At 44.5% G+C, this 20573-nt stretch overlaps 2 protein-coding genes across 2 annotated transcripts; both read left to right on the top strand.

The window, feature by feature from the left end:
- Positions 1 to 1198: 1198 nt before the first annotated feature.
- On the top strand, positions 1199 to 4840 carry LOC146202852 (uncharacterized). Its single transcript, XM_084585172.1, has 2 exons — positions 1199 to 1450; positions 3803 to 4840. The coding sequence occupies exons 1-2, from the start codon at positions 1427 to 1429 to the stop codon at positions 4742 to 4744; spliced, it is 966 nt and encodes a 321-aa protein (XP_084441298.1). The 5' UTR covers positions 1199 to 1426; the 3' UTR covers positions 4745 to 4840.
- Positions 2565 to 3592, top strand: LOC146202853 (uncharacterized). The gene has a single exon (XM_084587518.1). The coding sequence runs from the start codon at positions 2565 to 2567 to the stop codon at positions 3441 to 3443; it is 879 nt and encodes a 292-aa protein (XP_084443644.1). The 3' UTR covers positions 3444 to 3592.
- Positions 4841 to 20573: the final 15733 nt, after the last annotated feature.

The following is a 20573-nucleotide window of genomic DNA, read 5'->3' as shown; positions in this document are numbered from 1 at the left end:
ACGGTGCTGACCGCCAAATGACCTAAGGAAGCAGCCCTGTCGGCAAGGGAGGTGAACCCTTCGACGGAGCAATACACTGCGTGCCTTGCGACAATTCCAGGCGCCCAGGCGGCCAACGGTGTCGGCCTGACGCCTCGTCTTTACTCGCGTCGCCCGAGGTCATTATCGCACGCGCGCCGGTTTACACATTTCGTCCTCACGTGGGCGGCAAATCTACGTATTGCCCACTTCACTTTGACGCCAGCTTTCTGTACAGCTAAGAAAGCAGAAACTTCGCGTGACAGCTACATGAGGCTGGCAACACAGCTTGCATCGGGAAGTCACCATCCGTTGCCTAATTGAGCCTATATTACAGATTCCTGACGCAATCTATCGTGCCTGGTTTCGTTTTCAGCTTCTTTAATTGCGTATACGATCACTTTCTGTCTTTAAATTTTCTCGGAGTGTCACATTTGGGGGGGGGGGGGGGGAGGCAGAGATAAAGAAACCCTCTTGAGCTTCTTGTCCAAGTCCGCCTGCAAAGCGCCGGGACGCTCGAGAAAATGCGCGGTTGCAGAGCGCGTCTCGGCACTCGCCGGCAGTGTTTGTGCCTCGCCTTCCAGTCACGCGTTTCCTGTTGCGCCATCCACACTGCGTGGGCGGCAGCACCGAGTGGTCTCAAAACTAAGCCGTGACGCGAGAACAAGTGAGCCTGTTCGCATGGCCGTCGCTGAGGCGTTAACCCAATTAACCGAGAAAGGTCTTGTAGTGAAACGAAGCTGCAGTCACGGATGAGCAGTAATGGCACGGATTTCTCTTCGGCTGGGAAGCTACAGCAACACCATAAGACTGCTGGCACCGAAAAGCGAAGCACATGCGAGAGTGCGCTCATTTCCGTGGCCACAGTTCTCTTTTAGCTCCTCGGCAGCGAGCACAGGGGCAGTAGCTGGAATGTTCCCAGGATGGCAGAGCGCGAAAGGACACCGAGAAACAACAACGCCGCTCCCGCCAAAGAACAAAAGAGGCGCTTCAAGAAGGCAACAGCAAATGCCGCGACACGCATGGGATGGGCTACGAGAAAAATAAACCGAGCCTCGGGAGGTACTGAGGAGCAAAAAGAAAAGACGGCAGCGGAGGGTGCTGCGACGAGCGTGAACGGTCCCGGGACAGGAACCGCTTCATCTCCGCTCCGGACGATTGGGCAGGCGCCGATGAACGGAACACTAGGCCTGGGCGCGTTCTCGACAGGAAAACTAGAGCCAAGCTCGGCGAGCGCATGTCGCGAAACAAGAAAAGGTAGCTCGGTCCCTGGCGCGACGTCACAGGCGACACATCTGCGCTGGTATAAAGCGAAGCGCGGCCCTTCCAGACTGTGAACAGAGCGGACTCGAGAAGAGGGGAAGACGACAGCGGCTGTGCCGTCTACGTCGTCGTCCACAGCGCCGACATGGCTCCGCGCAGGATTTTTACGGTGAGCAGTTGCCGATGCGCCTTGGCCCGCCGATTATATATAGAGTGCCGTGATTCGTTAACAAGGTGGCGCTTTTATTGCAGTAAAAAAATGAAAAGCGCCATTCGCGATCGACTTATATGGTTGCTCGCATATTTCAGAAGCCGAATGTGTTTTATGAGTAATTGGAAGCTTTTCATGTCGAAAATAGCAGTGCAATGTGGCGCGAAAAGGTAAGGTGACGTCCAAAGAAATCGGGGAAGACCTCTCCTCAGTTTCTTCGGACCGACATTCGGTGCAGTTTACGTGGAGTCACTTTAAGTAGGGTGCATGGCGTGACGTTAGTGTGCATTGACGAAGAGCTGCCTAGCAGGGACATCAGGAGTAGCTTTTTACTCGGCAAGTTTTGAACCACTAGGTCGTTTTATGGTCCGAGCATCAGATGTCTCTATGCATGTAGGACAAGGCATGCAGTACGCGTACTTTCTGTACAGTACTGTGTGGACGTATTGCTGCGCAGTAAAGAAAGGATTTCTTGGCTGTGTAGTGTGCTTTTATTATGCATGGCCATCCATATAATGTGTGCCATCGTGACTTATACCAGTGAGTTCAGCCATGGGTGTTCCTGCTCAATGAAGTGATTGTGTACTCTCTATCAGCTTGCGTGCTGTTATTGCTGTGATAATCATATTTCAAAACCGCTGCTATACAGTGTAAATGCTGTCGCATCGTTTCGTGTAAAGCACTATAAAAGCGCGACCTCATGCAAAACCAAATCGAGAATACTTTCTATTTTTAAAACACCTGTGTCTTTGTTAGAGAAAATGATTTGCCCTCGCAGTTAGTGTTATGAGCTCTAAATATTCAAGAAACGCTTGAAAAATGCCTGACACAGCATTTTTATGTAGAGGACAAAGCAGCATAATGGAAGAGAATGCGTAAGCATACGTTAGGAAAATTTGCGAAGTAACATTGTTATACTAGCTTTGCTAAATTGAAGGTTTCAACGTGTAAAGCGTACTGCACTTTACAGAGGCTTCCTTCACTCGGACTAAAACATTTTTCTCAGAAATTGGGAGAATATCGCAGGTCGCATCCCTCACAAGTGAAGAGCCTATCTTCTACCTTTACCGGCATGTCTTCTGCCTTTGCCGAACAGGTCCTGCTAGCGCTGTGCGCCGTCATTATGTGCCATGCTGACGACACCACTATCGGCAATCTCACTGAAGTTGTGGTTGTGGAAAACATGCCTTTGCTCACTCAAGAAGACGTCGCGAGAGCAGTCAGCGCAAGCCACATCTACGGAGACTATGGAGGCAGGCCCTCCCACGGGCATTACGGTGACGGGCACCGGCATCACGGCAACAACCACGGCGGTCAACGAGGCAGCTACAGCCGGCGAGGGCAACGTCACGGTGACCATCGCTACAACAGGTATCACAACAACCACCACGGCAGACACCATTACGGCGGCTACGGCGGTCGACACCACGGTTCCGAACGCTATGGAGGTTACGGCAGACACGGGGGACGCTACGCAGGAGACCACTATAGGAACAGGGGTCACCGAAGCCACGGCTACAAGAATGTCTATCACAAGGAGGAGTACGGAGACCACAAAACATACTACGACGATTACCATGAAGGCGACCACCGCAACTACTATAACAATCACCACAACTACAGGGACCACCACGGGGGAAAGGAGCGCTACGGGAACCACTACACCGGATACGAAGGGAGGCACAAGCACGGAGATAATTATCATCGACATGGAAGGGGCTATCAGAGCAGCCACAGAGGATTCCATGGAAACCACGGGAACCAGCAAATAAGAAGCGGCCACGGGTACAAAAGAGGCAGAGGCAGTTATCACAGCGGTTACCAAGGATATCACGGGCACCCGCACCACCAAGAACATTCTGCCCGGGCCACAACCAGGGCACTTGTCTACTTTACCGGTCGTAACGACCAGATACGTGCCAAAAAACAGAGGCGCCTGGCTGCGCCTTAGGGATTGCTGGAAGCCTGGCAGCTTTCTGGCTATATGCCGCTGGATTCGGTTCACAAAAGACTAACACTGCTGGTCATATCTACTCCGCTGATAACACATTTGCTTATAGATAGAGCTTGTTTCCTGGCCTGAATATCATGTACAGTTTCATTGTGCTCATGTTACAAATCTCACCATATGCTGACATAAGGGGAGTGTGGTGTGTATTCATGCACGAGAGTTTGTACTACTAGGAAATTATTTTAGATCAAGGCCTAGACGCCTAAAAGTGCTTACGAAGGTAATCTTCCGAAGGCATGTGTGTGGTACCGTATAACCCGACTAGTCAGTAACTCGGCCTTTCTTCTGGTGCTTCCTAGGTCCCTTTTGGTCTGTGCTTCCTTCTCTTACACTGCCGAGCTTCGGCGGTGGAACAGAGCAGCAATCGAACAGAGGTGGCCCAGTTTGGGCAGCGGCCCGATGGCAGCGAACCTGACCTCGAGGCCATGGCTACGGGCCACGGTGGTCACCAGAGCGGCTACGGCGGCCATAAGAACTACGGCGGGCACCACTCTCACGGCCGTTACGGCGGCGGGTACAAGCACCGCGGCAATGACTACGACAACCACCACGGAAACCACGGCCGCTACGGAGGCGAAAACCATGGTCACGGCTACCAACGGTACCACAGCGACCATGATGGAAAACATGGCCATGGCGGCTACGGTGGAAAGCATTACGGCAATGATCACTATGGTGGACACGGTAAGCAAGGAGGGAAGTACGGCAACGACCACTACAAAGCCCGGGGTCATAAGAACTACGGCCACAAAAACGTTTATCACAAAGAAGATTCAGCTCACCACAGCCGCTACTATGACGACTACCATGATGGCGACCACAAGAAAAAGTACAACCAGCACCACGATTACCACGACCACCATGCGGGCCGCCAGCATCATGGACATCACCACAAGCAGCACCATGACAAACACCGACACGGAGATGACTACCACAAACATGGCCATGGCCACTACAAGAGCCACCACGGTCAACACGGCGGCCACGGCGGCAACCACTACAGGGATGGCAGCGGGCATAAGTACGGAGGCGGGGGATACCACCGCGGCTCTCACGATCACTACGGCAGTCAGAAACATCATGGAGGTGGCGGACACGGCGGAGGCGGCTACGGGGGCCATGGAGGAGGCGGCTACGGCGGTCACGGAGGAGGCGGCTATGGTGGAGGCTACGCCAGCAACGGAGTACCGACGTACATCAAGGTACCCACGTCTCAAACGAGCTTTGCGGCCACATTTTAATGATCACTGCAGTGGGACTATACCGCTTTTCCACGCAGAGGAGTAAAAGAAATGAAGAAAAACCCCGACCTGTAAATAAACTGCGCTTGTGAGTTCTTTGGTTCTCTTAAATGCGCAGTGCCCACACATGGTCATGTCCCGTCGTGAATGTGATCACCGACCTTAGCAAGGACAAAGTGCTGAAAAGCGCAATAAATAAGTTTTACCAAATTCTCAGTAATGTCAAAGTTCGCTGTTCTTCTACTTGGTTCCGCATTATCTTCACTGAGCAGCGGTAAAGTTAACATATGACGGCAAAGGGAAGAACCGAGCGAATTGATGCAGGACATTCTAGGAATAAGTGCCAGCTCACCAGCGATACAGGTGAACGAAATAGAAAAAATACTGCCACCATGTCATGAAGCTGCTGATGGAGGGGCAGATTTTACGAGTTTTAAGAAAAGAACCGCCATTTCCTAACCGACAGGCACTGGAGCAGAGCGCTGACACAAGTGTCCGCCAGTTTTGTAATTTCTGAAGGATCCCCAAATTGGCGTGTTTGCTGTTCAGCGTGAGCTCAAATTCACGAGATTATCTGGTATCAAGCGGCCAAACAGTATACTGTAATAAATTTCCTAGCTAGATTGCTGGACATTTCTTTGAATAAGCTGGTGGATAATCACTTTATTACAGCATCCTCCGTAACCGCTATTTCTTCCTGCCGAGCAAGACTACTGGGGTTTCGCGTCGTGCACAAGATTCCAAATTTTAATGCAGTAACTTTCCTTGTAGCTATCACACCCTCCTTCCGCTTGAAGTAGTACCCATTTGCTCAAAACTTGGCGCTTCGAATTGCAGCTACGTGAGCGTCTTATACAGAATGCTTTTCAAGATCTTCGCTGCTGTCGAGGGCCAGAATGCACGAGAAGAGTGTTAGAAAACGATTCATGTCATCAACAGCATCGCCAACGTATGGCTCCACGGAACTTTGCCGAAAAAGCAAACGACCAAGAGGTCAGTTTTCATACTGGGTGGCATCATCATCCTGAGCTCAGTACAGTTCGCTGTCCACACAGAGGGATCAGCGCTGCACCCCTATACGTGCTTTGGTCCAATAGGCGACCACACAATCCGAGGTGGAGTATATGCACTTGGCAGGACAGTTACTGAGCGGGAGATAGAAGAGTGCGTTTCTGAATGTGTGCAGGTGCTTGTACGCTGTAAGCAGTCGTATCACGACATCCCAATTAGTAAGGTGGTTTCCTAGCTTAGAGCTTACTTCCTGCCACTGCAGCCCTCTGGCATGGCAAAAGGAAGCCGTAGAGTAATGCCGAAGGATTCGAAATCAATAAAATGCCTTTAATTCAGAGGCTGCAGAATTTTGAAAAAGGGAACGAGTTGCTGCTATGGTGACATCTTGAACTAAATAAAACGAGTAACTCAAACCTAGTCGAATGAAAGGTATAGCTTTACATGGCAGAAGTACTATGGTACGTCCGAATATCGTTTGCTGGTCACTGTATTTAAAGAAAAAGGTAAGGTGGAAATTGCTTGTTCTCTGCCTCCCACAACAACTAAATAAACTAAGCCATGACGATCCATTTCAGGTAACACCATTCTGAAGAAGAAATGTTTAAATATAGAACGTTCGCGTCAAAGTGTATATCCTTGGTTGGTTTACTTTGGTTTACCTTGGTCTGTGGGGTTTGACGTCAAAAAGAGACTCAAGCTATGAAGAATGCCGTAATTGAGGGCTCCGGATGATGTCAACTATCTGGGGTTCCTTAACTTGCACCGACATCGCACAGTACATGGCGCGCGCCTCGCATTTCGCTTCATCGAAACGCGGCTGCCGCGGCCGGGATTGAACCCGGGTCATGCAGCTCAGTAATCGAGTTTCCTGACCACTGAGCCATGGCGACCGGGCTTATATTCTTGAATTCGACCGAAACATTTGATGTATTTGGTTTTACACCAATAGACGGGTTGCTTTTTAAAATGCCTCCGGCATACTGTTTTATTATTTTAATGCGATATAGCATTAGGAGCGCGCCATAAAGTTGAAGACTGTCTGGTGCCGGTGGCGTCGGTGTCTGTGTGAAATCTGTGAAAACAATGGCAGATGGCAAGAGGTGTTTGGGATTATTTTTCTCTCTCCTGCTGTCAGATACCAGGTTGAGAAGGCGAAAACACCGGCCTCGGTGGTTTTCAGAAGTCTCGGTCAGAAAAGGGTCCAAGGCTTGTAGATGAAGAGAAGCGGTTAAACAGAAATGGGTTAATAATAAAATCAAGGCTGCAATACAATCAGAATTAGAGTAGATTGACGGCTACAAAAAAAATGTGCTCGGCATCAATTCGATCTATCGACCCTATATTTATGGAAGTTACTTTCCATCTACCTGCCTCCTACCAAGCAGTGTAGGATAGTGACATTTTCCAGCTGAAAGATGTTCCTATTTGATTGTGCGATGCCCGCGTTTTAAGTGACTTCGACTTCTTGTGGGCACCCCTTTAAGCGCGCACTGAAAGGTTTTGAACTTGTAGGCGAGCTTTAAGGCTTTCAGATTCTGGTCGCATGGAACACGACTGGTTCACCTAGCCATTGCCTCTCTTTATGGGTTCCTAAAATATCGTCGGTGCGATTCCTCTTTCTTTAGTAGTGAAAAAAAATATCTTACATTCCAGAAACAGCGTACGTGAAACGTACCACTGAATAATCACCTTTTCTGGTTATACTCTTTTTTTTTTTCTGCGTTTATCGCTTGAAGGCCCGTATAACTATTCGCAGATAGTAAATAATGATTTACTTAACGGCGCGTTTCTTAGTATGTCTGATCCCTCCAGTGTCCCATAAAAGTTCTGACCCAGCCCCTCCCCCCCCCCCCCCTCCTCTACCCCATGCGATGGACTGTGTTAGCAACCTACGCTCCAAGGTCCAGAATGCCTTTGTATTTTCGAAACTATTTGAGAATTGTTGTCCTTTCTCCCTATCGCTCACCTCTGATCTCGTCTCGCTTCCTCACTATTCCTTTATTTCCGGCGAGCCAGTTCAGGTGCTTCAGATATCAGATAGCAGGTATCGGGGCTGGCAAACACATTTTCCTTCCTTTGAATGTATAATAAAATAACCACATACTGCTACTACGTAAAAAAAAAAATATATAAAGAAGTGCGACAGAGGAAAGCGTTGCTCGCACATATTATGCAGGTACGTATATATAATTCCACAATTGGCAATATACATCCCAATAGGTAGGTCTGCTTAAATAAAACTTATTTTCAAACAAGCGTCGCAACAAAATTAACCGACGCAATCGTTCCAGTCGGACCATTAATAACGGGCGCTTTATTTCTTCCAACCATGAATGCGGAGTGCGCAAAGCCTGCCGCAGACTTGACGCAAGCAGGACATCGTGCGCAACAACGTTTCGTGATCTTGAATTCCAACACAACGCAACTATAGTGCATAAGGTTCCATTGTTGTACGCATGGAGTGGTACCGTCCATTTTGAACTTGCGGTGGTTCGTGAACGTGTAGAGAGATATCTGGAAAAATACAGATTCTATCCTGACGGTCAGGATGTCTCGAAACGGAGCCTTTCTTGCGCGACTTTATCGACCTGGTAATATGATCACAGTATCGTAATAATTTCTGTAAGTTAGCTCCTGTCTACCACGCTGTTTTCGAGCTTCCTCGCATCTCAAGGTGTTCTGGATGCTCTAAAGATAAGAGAATGGTGACGAGTATATCGCGAGATGTGCAGCTATCTGTATTTGTGGTTTTGCATTCCTGCACGCCGGGAACGACCTGCCCTTCAATTCGGCAATTGCTAACTTTCCGTTGCTGTTGTTGCATTTAGGCCAACTCATTTTAACCTTAAAGGTTCAGAGGGCATTAGCCTCGTACAGTTCGAGAAACATTGTGCGCCGGTTGTACTTACATTTCAGAGACACCTGGCCTAACCTCAGGCGTGCGCAAGGATCTAAAATTGACAATCTGCGAAGTCTGGAGGTTTTTTGTTTAAAACATGTTCTGTTCTGGCATACATTCGCTGCTCTGATAAGCTCGCCGCCTTACAGGTCACGTTTATTATGGTGAAACAATCCATGCGCTAGAAAACCCCGATTTTTAAACGTTAGAAAATTATATTGATGGAGACATATCCTGTAGGCATCGCCTTAATAACCATATAGAGCGCTTGACTGAGGTTTTGCATCTACTGAAGTTTCTTACCGAAAACACGTCGAGCGCATCGATGCCTTTAATGCTGCGGTTTTACAAGGCCCTGCTTGTTGGAATACTTTTGCAACTTGCAACAGCAACAACGCATAATGCTGCCGGATTCATGACAGTGAATATATATCTTGTTAGCCTGTTTTATATTGTCTCGCCGATCTTAAGTAGAAGTATCACAAACTATAAATTTTGTACCTCAGTTTAAGCCTTCTTTCTTCGAGACCAGCTGAGACCTGCTTTCTTTGAGCTTCTCTTTCAGACCTGCTGCCACACCAGCGCCGAGTGTTTTTGTTCTTCCGCCTTTATCCGGCCCCAATGGGCTTAAGCATCACAGGAATTCACAAGGAGACTCTTCCATCGTCTATACACTCAAGCAGCTCCCTTCATTCTTATACTGTGAAAAGCATAGTGGCAGCGTCTTATTATTAGCTGAATGAAATAACACTGAATAAAGAAAAAACGCTGTAGGTTGCTGCAGTCGCTGTTTTGATACCTCGAGAACCGGAGCTGCCGCTACTGGGAATAAAAAGAACAGCGAGAAGTTAGCGAGGTTAAGTGCAGAAATGAGCAACAGCGAGAAAAGATTGGGAAGATGCATTTACGCTGTTTACAAATCCGCAAGTAGATATGCTTGCCCCGGCCTCGGGTGAGTGCTTAGACACAGTTCGCCGGCTTCGTTGTACATGCACCGACTCCGTGTGCGCTGCAGTAGCTGCAGCAGATCCAGTTTAATTGACTGCCACCATATAAAAACCTCCGAATCCTGCAGCTTTCACATTTCAGTCAATCACTCGGGAAAGTCTTCATGTCAGTGGTTCACATTACGCAGCTGGAAGGCTCCTTCGAATGTCAGCAACCAGTTGTTTGAGGCGGGCATCGCGTCCCGTTAGTACTTAAAATTACACAATCCTGCCGCAGCAACAAATAAGGAGGCCAGAAAATTATTTCCACATGTATAGGCTCCTTGGTCAATACATCACAATCAGCCGAAGTTTCATCTACAACGTCACACAGGGGCGACTGTTCTGAAATATGGCCATGGTGAAATAGGGTCATGGTGTGCGCAGGGGAAAAAAAATATTTAATGCTTATTTGTCATTTGCAAATTTCTTGGTGCCTGCTCAGTTGGACTTCACTCCCGAGTGCAAAATTAAGAAGAGTACTTTTTTTTCCTACTGACTGCAATACCTCGGAAGTTTAAGAATCTAGGCAAAACTTTTTTCAAGGAACCCTCGTCCAACGTTGAATTGTAAAGGGCTTATGTCTTTTGTAGACAATCGACGTCATTTCACTTTTTTTTTTAATTTATATTTCAGGAATGAAAGAAGGAACTGGGACAAAAGGCGGTTAGGCCTAATGAGGTCACAGTTCCCTAATGTGTTGTACAGTAGTGCGCAACGCAGGAAATAAATTCTAACAGGGCATTAAAGCAAACGTCATAATTACAACATACTTCTCTATATCAGCAGAGATATTACATGCAGGAACATAACGTACACTATAGACTCAAAAACAAACAACAAAACATACCTAAAAACACTGAAAAAAGTCGTACAGTTGACATGTGATGATCAAGCCGTGCTCCACTCCAATTCGCAAGATTTTAATAAGTTCGTGGAGAAAATAATTTTGGTTTGATAAATAATATATAACTTTGATTTTACGCCGCTGTCCCTCGTGTAATACACACCTGGGGCCTTTGAGGTGTATTCTAAAAAAATATTTATTTATTTATTTATTTATTTATTTATTTATTTATTTATTTATTTATTTATTTATTTATTTATTTATTTATTTATTTATTTATTTATTTATTTATTTATTTATTTATTTATTTATTTATTTATTTATTTGAAACACTGCGGACTATGCATGGTCCTAGCAGGAGGGGCACATTCAAACATTTTACAATACAAGGAATCACAAGCATATGCATAGAGAAAAAAAAGAAGTCAAACAATCAATCAGAATTGAAGATATAGACAGGCATCGCAACACAAAGCAAACCAAAACTCATGAAATAAGGAGATGACATTCCAACTCTGTTGCAAAATTGCTGGAGTGAAAAATATGAGAAGGTAAAACATTCCACTATGATACAGCTCTGGGCAAGAAGCTATTTTTAAATGTGTTTGTGCGGGCGAAATTTGGTGCCAGTGAGTATTCCTGCCTGTGTCGGGTTTTCCTCGTACAATGAGCTTTGACGCATTTAGGCAACTTCATTTTTATTTTTCCTTGTAGGCAGTGATGAAGCAAGATGAAGCGACTAACCTTTCATTGGGATTCTAGGGTGTGTATGTTGTATTGTTTCATGAGCAAAGATGGTGAATCATGTCTTCTATATTTGTCAAATATAAATCGCACAGCTTTTCATTGCACACGCTCGAGTTGTATGATATATTTTTTTTTTTATTATGGGGGTCCCATACAACCGCTGCATACTCAAGTTTAGCTCTTACGCAGTTGTTATAGGCAAGACACTTAGTACTGGCAGGAACATTCCTAAGTTTTCGCTTAAGAAACCACAGTTTGCAAATTGCAGCAGCAGAAGTTTCTTATATGTGTTTCGACCAAGTTATTTTTTGTAATCGTAACCTCTAAGTATCTATATGACTCCACCTCCACAATATTATTCCCCGCCAGGGTAGCGCAGTGGTTACGGCGCTCGACTACTGTTCCCAAGGATGCGGGATCGAATCCCGGCCTCGGCGGCCGCTTTTCGTTGCAGGCGAAAAGCAAGGTGCCCATGTACTGTGCGATGTCAGTGCACGTTTAAGAACCCCAGGTGGTCGAAATTTCCTGAGTCATCCACTACGGCGTCTCTCATAGCCTGAGTAGCTTTTGGACGTTAAACCCCGCAAACCAAACCAAACAAACCATCCACAATATTACTGTTGTGATGCTGATATGTAAAAGAACACGGGTATAGTTCTCTTGTTACTCTTAAAAGTACCGTTTTATCAGTGTTGAACTGCATACCCCAATTTGTACACCAGTGAGAAATAGCTTCTAAGGTGCCCTGTAATATTTCTTGATCTTTTGTGCACGTAATTTCTTTAAACACAGCACAGTCGTTGGCAAATAATAGGGCAGAAACCTGCTCAGCAATAACATCTAACAGGTCACTGATGAAAATTAAGAAAAGGAGCGAGCCCAAGACCCTTCTCTGAGGCATGCCAGAAGTAACATCTAACATCCGAGAAGAACAGTTCCTGATGATGAGGTACTGTTTCCTATCACTAAGGTAGGCTTTGATCCAGTGGACAATACTTTGAGGAATACCAATACATTCCAGCTCAACAACAGTTTTGCATGTGAACCCGGTCAAAAGCTCTAGAGAAGTCTAGGAACAACACATCGAGTTGACCGTTCCCGTCCAACACACATCCAAGTCCACGCACAGTCGATAGCAGCCGTGTGACAATTGATAGCCCTTTTCGAAAACCATGTTGGAATTCAGATAATACCTTGCTGCCTTCTAAGTGTTGCCGAATACATGATGCTATAACGTGTTCCAGCATTTTATAGCACCTACTTGTGATCGAGATCGGTCGATAATTCGCGACAGATAATGGTTCACCTTTTTTTGTATACTGGGACAGCACGTACCGTGAGCCATAGTACTGGGGTTTCATCTGAATCTAGCAATAACTGGAAAAGGTTACTCAGAAATACAGATATCTGTTCAGCGTAACGGTTTAGAAAATCATTTGGTATTTCATCCGGTCCTGGTGATTTGCTATCGTCAAGTTCTAGAAGCATGGCTTCGACTCCTTCACGATTAACTGCAATAATTTGCGATTCTGTACAGATTGAGCACTGATGTTCGTATTGTTCAGGCTTTGAAAAAATGCTCTGGAAATACGTGTTAAAGTGTTCCGCTATATCCCAAGCGTCAGCAGTTCAAATTTCGCCAACATTTATTTTCTCGATGTCAAGATTGCTCTTTTTCAAATAGCGCCAAAACTTTTGTACATCGTTGCTAATTAACTTGTTTAGACCATCGGAGAAGTAACTTCTTTTTTATTCGATTATTTGACGTAACATGCTATGGTTTTAAGTTGGCAAAAAGGGGTATTGACTCCTTGTTTTGCTTCCTTAGCCTCCTAATTTTACGCTCAACGTGAATAATTTCACTGGTTATCCAAGGGTTACGGCTACGCTTGCGAACTTGTTTCGATGGGACATACCTATCGATACAATACCTATAACTGCACCACAAAATGTACCTCACAAAGCTTCGACATCATCTTCAACTGCGTTAAGAACCAAATCCAAGTAGTCAATAATCGAGGTGTCATCTGCCCGAAAGAAATCTTTTCTAAGAACGACTGATTTAGGCGGTTTAACTTGTTTAGATGGTAATATGAAAGAGAAGGATATTACCGCTCCTTGAAATTTTTCGGTCATAAACAAAAGATCCCGCATAGAGGTGCCACGGGTGGAGTCAAGCACCGTTTGCTGCACGTTTACTCAAAACATCATATCTAAAAGCGTATCACTCTGAAGGAAAGTTCCATAATTCCAGTCAAACGAAGGAAAGTTAAAGTCGCCACTTACTATAACGTTTTTACCTCGTAGCCTAGGAAGATTGTCATATAGATTAGACATGAACATATCATCTGCACTTGGGAGGCGGTACACTGCGCAAACAATGTGAATTCTGCATATCCGACTTTCAATAATAAAGATTCGCATCCAGGGATTTCTTCACTGGAAATAACATCAATAGACGCTATTACAATAACTGCTACACCGCCACCTCGAGAACCCCTATCATCCCGGAAAAGTTTGTACGCGGGAGGCACAATTTCATCATGCCATATAGATAGTGCAGCCAAGTTTCAGTGATCGCACAAAAGTGTGGGTCGTATGAAAAAAGAAGCGCTTCTAAAGCATCTGTTTTATTTGCCAGACTTTGCAGAGAGCGTTAAAAGAAAGGAGGCGTAGCTGACTGGTATTTAACTGCTAGCTTTCGGACGAAGAAGGATGACTGTTACGTTTAGGTAAAAGTACACGAGACATAGTTTCGTCATCCCACTTGTAGAACTGGCCATCTATGCACTGTTTGTCATGGATCAGCCCAACCTTTTTTTTTTTTTTTTTTGTCGTTTTCACTATTCTATGGCAATTTACGTCTTCTAAGAGTGACAGCGCAGTAGTTGTTTTGGGTAGAGACATTTGTCCCTTTCAGTTTGTAAGCATTGCTTAACACAGCTTCTTTTTCTCTCGAGTCTTGAAAGCGAACAATTATAGGCTGTTTCGGTAAAGGTTTACCGATCCTGTGTACACGACTAACTGGTGTGCAGCTGGTGCCTAATTTGCCTTCAAAGGCTTTTAATATAACCTTTTTACGTAAGTCAGACTCATATTCCTTAGGAATATTCGGAATACCAAGCACAACTAGGTTAGATTTTCTGCTGTAATCTTCTTAATTAACAATCGTGGCTTGATTCTTTTTCAATGCAACTTGTATTTGAGCCACGGTGTCCTGTACGTCCGTAATAATTGTAGCCATCGTTTTTACATCATCTGAAGTCTTCTCCAGTTTAGACAAATGTTTATCAAAGTTCGCAACTGTTTTTTCTGCGTTTTCAAAGCGAATTTTTAATTCAGAAATGTCAGCACGTATCGCCTGCTGCCCATCCATGGGTTTCTGAAACATTTCCTCAACTGACGGTCCTGGATTCATCGCCACAAAGAAGCAGCAGGGTACAACGAAAACAATCATGAGCAGTTTGTCACAAACCGCCGCGTTTACGGTCATAGAGGGACGATGGGTAACCGTAAAGGGGACCCCGCGCCTCTTTTGACCACAAAGGCGGAGGTTTGTGACATTGGCACATTCTCCTCACCTGTACGGCCGCCGCTACCGAGCAACGTTGCCTCGACGCCTCAGCTAACAAGAAAGCCGTGAGAATTCCATTTCACCGCAGACTGTTGTTTAATCGAACATTATTTCCGCTTTGTTAACCTTTACCTGACTTGGTAATATTTTTACGCCGTGTTTTCTATGTAACCCTTGCCTATACTTACTATATCTGGTACTTGCTTTGTTATCTTTATCGTCTTCTTTTTAGCGCAGTGTTTTGTTCATTGTCAGGTTTTCCTCTTGTCATTTAACTGGTTGTCTTTTATGAATATCTTGTCGTGGCGTTTTAGTTTTGTTATTCTACTCTATTATTATGCAGTGTAATTTGAACTACTATTTATAAACAATCAATCATTTGTAATAGAAAGTGACCTTTTTGAACTTATTTCTCAATCACACACCGACACGTACTTCCTGGGTTGACCGGCCTAACTTTTAAATGTGTTCTCAAGCCTCACAGAGGGACGGCGGGTAACCGTAAAGGGGATCCAGCGCCTCTGTTGACCGTAAAGGCGGGGGTTTGTGACACAGTTCTTAAACATGCATGTGGGCTCGGCAGAAGAACTAGAAACCGTTCATCGCTTCTTATCGTGGTGTTGTAACTAACCTGCATCACAAGGAACAGACGCATGGTTCGCGGCCGCCGCTGGATAAGATCGTCGATCCCACTGCCGATGCCTGGATGCGGTGCTGCATTTATAGTCCTGGTGTCCGAGGACGTCACGAAGCCGTAGAAGCTAGTTGAATGGTCGGGTCCGATGATGACGTCACTCTCACACTGCTTGACGGATGATAAACATTTGCATTCGCTAAGGACGACACAAAGAAACCTCATTATTTTAGGGCAGCCAGTATTAATTGCTTTTTATGCGTTTTAAATTTGCTCTTAGAGAGAAGAAACGTAGCACTTAAGGATGGGTTATTGAAAACAGCTGCAATCTGGTAATTAAACTTTCGTTGGCCATAATTTCTCCTCGTTTTAGGGACCAGGATTCTGTGTTGCCCTAGAGAGTATTTACTGGGAAGGCGGTTATGAAAGATTGAGAACAGTCTATTGCTATAGATGTGCTCTAACAGGTGGTATATTTAGAGTCGGTTAGCTTTGAGCAGATTTTGTTTTTATTATAGAGGTGACGGTAAGCGGTCCGGTCTGCCTTGATAACCCTCAAAAGCTCGAAGACTCGGAGTGCTTATTTTTTGCAGAATCAATAACTTCTGTTAATTGCTGGTAGTTATGGTGCCCCACACCAGTGCAAAATAAGATCACTTAGAAAAACATAGACTATTAAGCATAGATACTTTATGCGAAATCGGTAAAAGGTCACTGATCCTGTAGAAACAGCCAACACAATTCTGCTAAGATTCGTGAAACGCTTAGATATATGTATATTCTAGGATAAGTATTCGTCAAACCAGACACAAAGAAACTTGTGAGTCGTTACCTGCTGTATTTGTTTGTTAGCATACTTTATATCAAGTGTGTAATGGATTGGGGCGTTGATAGGTCTGAAATTATTATAACTGCTTTTGGACAAATTTTAACTAAATTTATTCGATTGCATCCGAATATGCAATGTTACCAAGAAAACATTAACGGTTGTTTGTAAATCTGGCAGAATTCGGGCTGTGAAAAAAAAAAAATTTGTATCGTCAGAATACATGACCAACTCTGGTCAACTAGGTACGTTACCAATATTGCTTATGTTTAACAAAAACAAAAGTAGGCCTAAAATAGATTCCAGCGGCACACTTAGGTAAAACGCAAGCTATAGGGAAAAAAATTATTTCATTGATTTTTTGCTGAAGTAACTTCTCAGCTGGTTCAAGGGAATCGCGCGTATTTCATATCAATTTGATTTGCTCAAAAGGATTTTATGCTCGACGCAGTCAAAAGCTTTTCGGAGGTCCAAGAACATATCAAATGTCCTTACTAGGTACTCAATATTATCAATAACTTTTTCTTTAACACCGAGTAAAGCTTGCTCGATTGATCTTTTTTTTTTTTTTGAAAGCCATACTGGGACGGGTTAATAATTTTATGAATGCTGAAAATTTTTTACAATCTGCTGTTAACGACTCCTTCGAATGCCCTAGAGAACAAAGACAATACACAGATAGCTCTATAATTATTAACTACGTTTCTCTTTCCTCCTTTATATGCCGGGCAAACTCGAGCTAATTTCAGTTCATCCGGAAACACACCGCTGGTTGGTTTGTGGGGTTTAACGTCCCAAAGCGACTCAGGCTATGGAGACGCCGTAGTGGAGGACTCCGGAAATTTCGACCACCTGGGGTTCTTTAACATGCACTGACCTCGCACCGCACATGGACGCCTTGCTTCTCGCCTCCATCGAAAAGCCGCCTCCGAGGCCGGGATTCGATCCCGCATCATTGGGAACAGTAGTCGAGCCCCTGCGCCACTCCGGCGGGGTGGAAACACATCGCTAATGAAAGTCAGATATATAATACAAACTAGAACGTCGCAAACTGATGCAGATGCATACTTCAACGGCATAGCTTTGATGCCGTCTTAGCCAGCGAAAATATTGCATTTTATTTTACCAATATAAAGAGCTACTTCTTGTACAACAAAAAGCAGCAACCCAATAAAATCAGGTAGAGTAGTAATGCTGTCACGCATGGTGGAGTTTGGTATAGATTGATCGAAGGTAAGCTTACCAACTTCAATTAAAAAGTTGTTTATGGTGTTTACTAAATCAGTTCCACATGTCTGGAAATGAGATATGGGAATGTCTGCATTATCTCTGCACTTGTAATTGTTTAATAATTCGTTTATCCCTTTCCAAACTTTCTTGCGGTCGTTATATATCCTAAAGACGCGTTCTTTATAGTAAGCTGTTTTTGCTGCTTGGAGGTATTTGTTTAATTGATCTCTGAATTTCTTGAACTCAGTAAAAAAGGCTGCACCACGAGAGCATATGAAGTCATGGTACATTTTATTTTAATTTGCATTCGCTTATAACAGCCTATTGACCCATGGCTTTCTGGACTTTCGGAAAATCTTTTTGACTTCAGTTACAGGAAATTCAGCATTAGAACATTCCGTAAATTTTCCAAGAAATGTAGTATATTCCAAGTTGACATCAGATAAGTCATATACATTCTGCCAGTTGATATTTTTCATAAGAGTTCGAAATTTGACAAGATTTATTTAGCAAACATCCCTAGTTACTTTCTCAGCGCTTTGGATACTGATTTAAAGCAGTTCACAGGAAGAAAGCAAACAATCTGGATGTGATCGCTAATTTCAAAAGATAACAGGACAACCTTTGTTTCAGTTCAGTTCAGGCGTTCAGTCGTGTCCGACTCTTCGTGACCCTATGGACCATGTCACGCCACGCTTTCCGGTCTCTCACTATCTTCTTAACATCACATAGCTTCATCTGCAATGCCTCGAGAATGCCATCTAACCATCGCGTTCGCTGCCTACCCCTTCTCCGGCGACCCTCAACCTTTCCCAACATCAAATCTTTCTCCAGCGACTCCTCTCTTCTCATCAGATGACCAAAGTAGCTGAGCTTTAACTTTAGAATTTGACCCTCCAATGAGCAGTCAGGGTTTATGGTCGACAATATCGACTGATTTGATCTTCTGGCAGTCCAAGGAACTCTTAAGAGTCTTCGCCAGCACCACAATTCAAACGCGTCAATTCTTCGGCGGTCAGCCTTTTTCACAGTCCAACTCTCGCATCCATACATCACAACTGGAAAGACCATAGCACGGGTTATACGGATCTTGGTTGGCAGACTAATGTCTCTGCTCTTTACTAGGCGGTCAAGGCTAACCATTGCTCTCTTTCCCAGAAGTAGGCGTCTCCTAATTTCATGGCTGCAGTCTCCTTCCGAGGTAATCTTGGCTCCCAAGAACAGAAAATCTGTCACATCTTCCACTTCTTGTCCATTGATGCTCCAGGACTTGATAGGGCAAGACGCCATGATCTTCGTCTTTTTAATGTTCAGTTTAAGCCCAAACTTCTCACTCTCTTCTTGTACGCGCATCAGAAGTCTCTTGAGTTCCACTTCACTTTCTGCCATTAAAGTGGTATCATCCGCATATCTAAGGTTGTTGATACGTTTTCCAGCAATCTTCACTCCAGCTGATGACTCGTCCAGACCGGCCTTCCTCATGATGCACTCTGCATATAGGTTAAATAGGCTCCTGAGGTTCCTGAGGAGACAGATGAGGTGAATTGGAACTCCCATCTCTTGGAGAGCTTGCCACAATCTGTTGTGATCTACGCAGTCAAACGCTTTCGCATAATCAATAAAGCAGAAGTAAATGGGTTTCTGGAACTCTCTTGCTTTTTCCATGATCCAGCGAAGGTTGGCAATTTGGTCTCTAGTTCCTCTGCCCTTGCGAAACCCAGCTTGCACGTCCGGAAGCTCCCGATCCACATACTGCTGCAGCCTACCTTGCAGGATTTTTAACATCACCTTGTTAAAAATATATATTTGTCATACAAATATATATTTGTATGACAAATATATATTTGTCATCATATTTGTCATACAAACATTCAGAAAAACGAGCTGTATCAACGGTAACCCTAGTTGGTAAAAATATAGCATTTGTACAGCCATAGGACGCTACAGTATTACTGAATTCAGTTGCGCTACAATCATCATGCATTAGGTTAATGTTAACATCCCCTTTTATTACAAAAAAGTAAGCTTTCGAGAATCTTACAAAAATGTAGTTTTCCTTTTCCTTCAGGAGGTCTGTATATGACAACCCCAATAGTGTTGGACAATGATATGGCTAAACACTCGACATTGGGATCTGCCATCGAAATTTCTTCCAATATAGGAAATGTCTTCTAACACAGATTCCAGATAACAGTTTTCCATTTACAAAGCAATACCATCCCTTGTCATTTTCGGGCGAATGAGCCCATGATGCCGGTAATTCTTGAACGGCAAATGATCATCTTGAGATTTTAACCAGGTTTCAGTAAAGAAAAGCCCATCAAACTGCCGGTTTATTGACCCAAAAACCCATCGAAGCAATCATGTTTGTTCTTCATATACGGTCGTTAATATGTACACCTAGGAATCTTCCTATGGAAGTGAAAAACTTGTTAAAGCATCGTGTATAGCAATAAATGCAGTGGTGCGGCCAGTCCATGTCAGTGAGCTATCAAACAAGCTGTCAAAGAAGTGATCATCTACTTGGTCATTTTAATCAGATCATGTCGAGATTTTGATTGTGTCAAATGATCCCCCCCCCCCCCCCCCCCCCCTATCCCTGAGTGCGAAAATATTTCACCCATTCGTCCATACAAATTTCCAGCTGAGTTTCTTTTTACGAGCAATGATAGCTCCCAGCAGTCGTTTGTTGGCATAGGTCAGGTATTCATTTATATAGAAACGCCCGCTGTATGTGTCTGTGAAACCAAGTTCCTTATTAAATAGCTGGTGATTTCTGGCCTTAGAAATAAATGCATGACCGCTTATCTCGGCGCACGATGCGGACTATGATGCTGGTTTCATTTTTCAGGCTAGTGGGAATCCTATGACACGTGTCAATGTCTCTGGCAAAAACTTTGTTCATCAATGACCTCGCCGATTTTGTCGATCACTTCACTGGGTTATACATCTGATTTTATGCTCTTGATTTATAGGTTGTTTAGGTGACCACACTGCTGCCGTGAAACAATGCAAGACAAGTCCGACGGCATATTTTTCAGTGAATAATAGAAAGCAAACCAATCTTGCAGGTAT

The sequence above is a fragment of the Amblyomma maculatum genome, chromosome 1 (assembly GCF_055883805.1).
Source record: "Amblyomma maculatum isolate TAMU_Amacu chromosome 1, ASM5588380v1, whole genome shotgun sequence".
NCBI lineage: Eukaryota > Metazoa > Arthropoda > Arachnida > Ixodida > Ixodidae > Amblyomma > Amblyomma maculatum.
The sequence above is the reverse complement of the archived record's forward strand: the minus strand, read 5'-3'. Positions and strand labels throughout refer to the sequence as shown.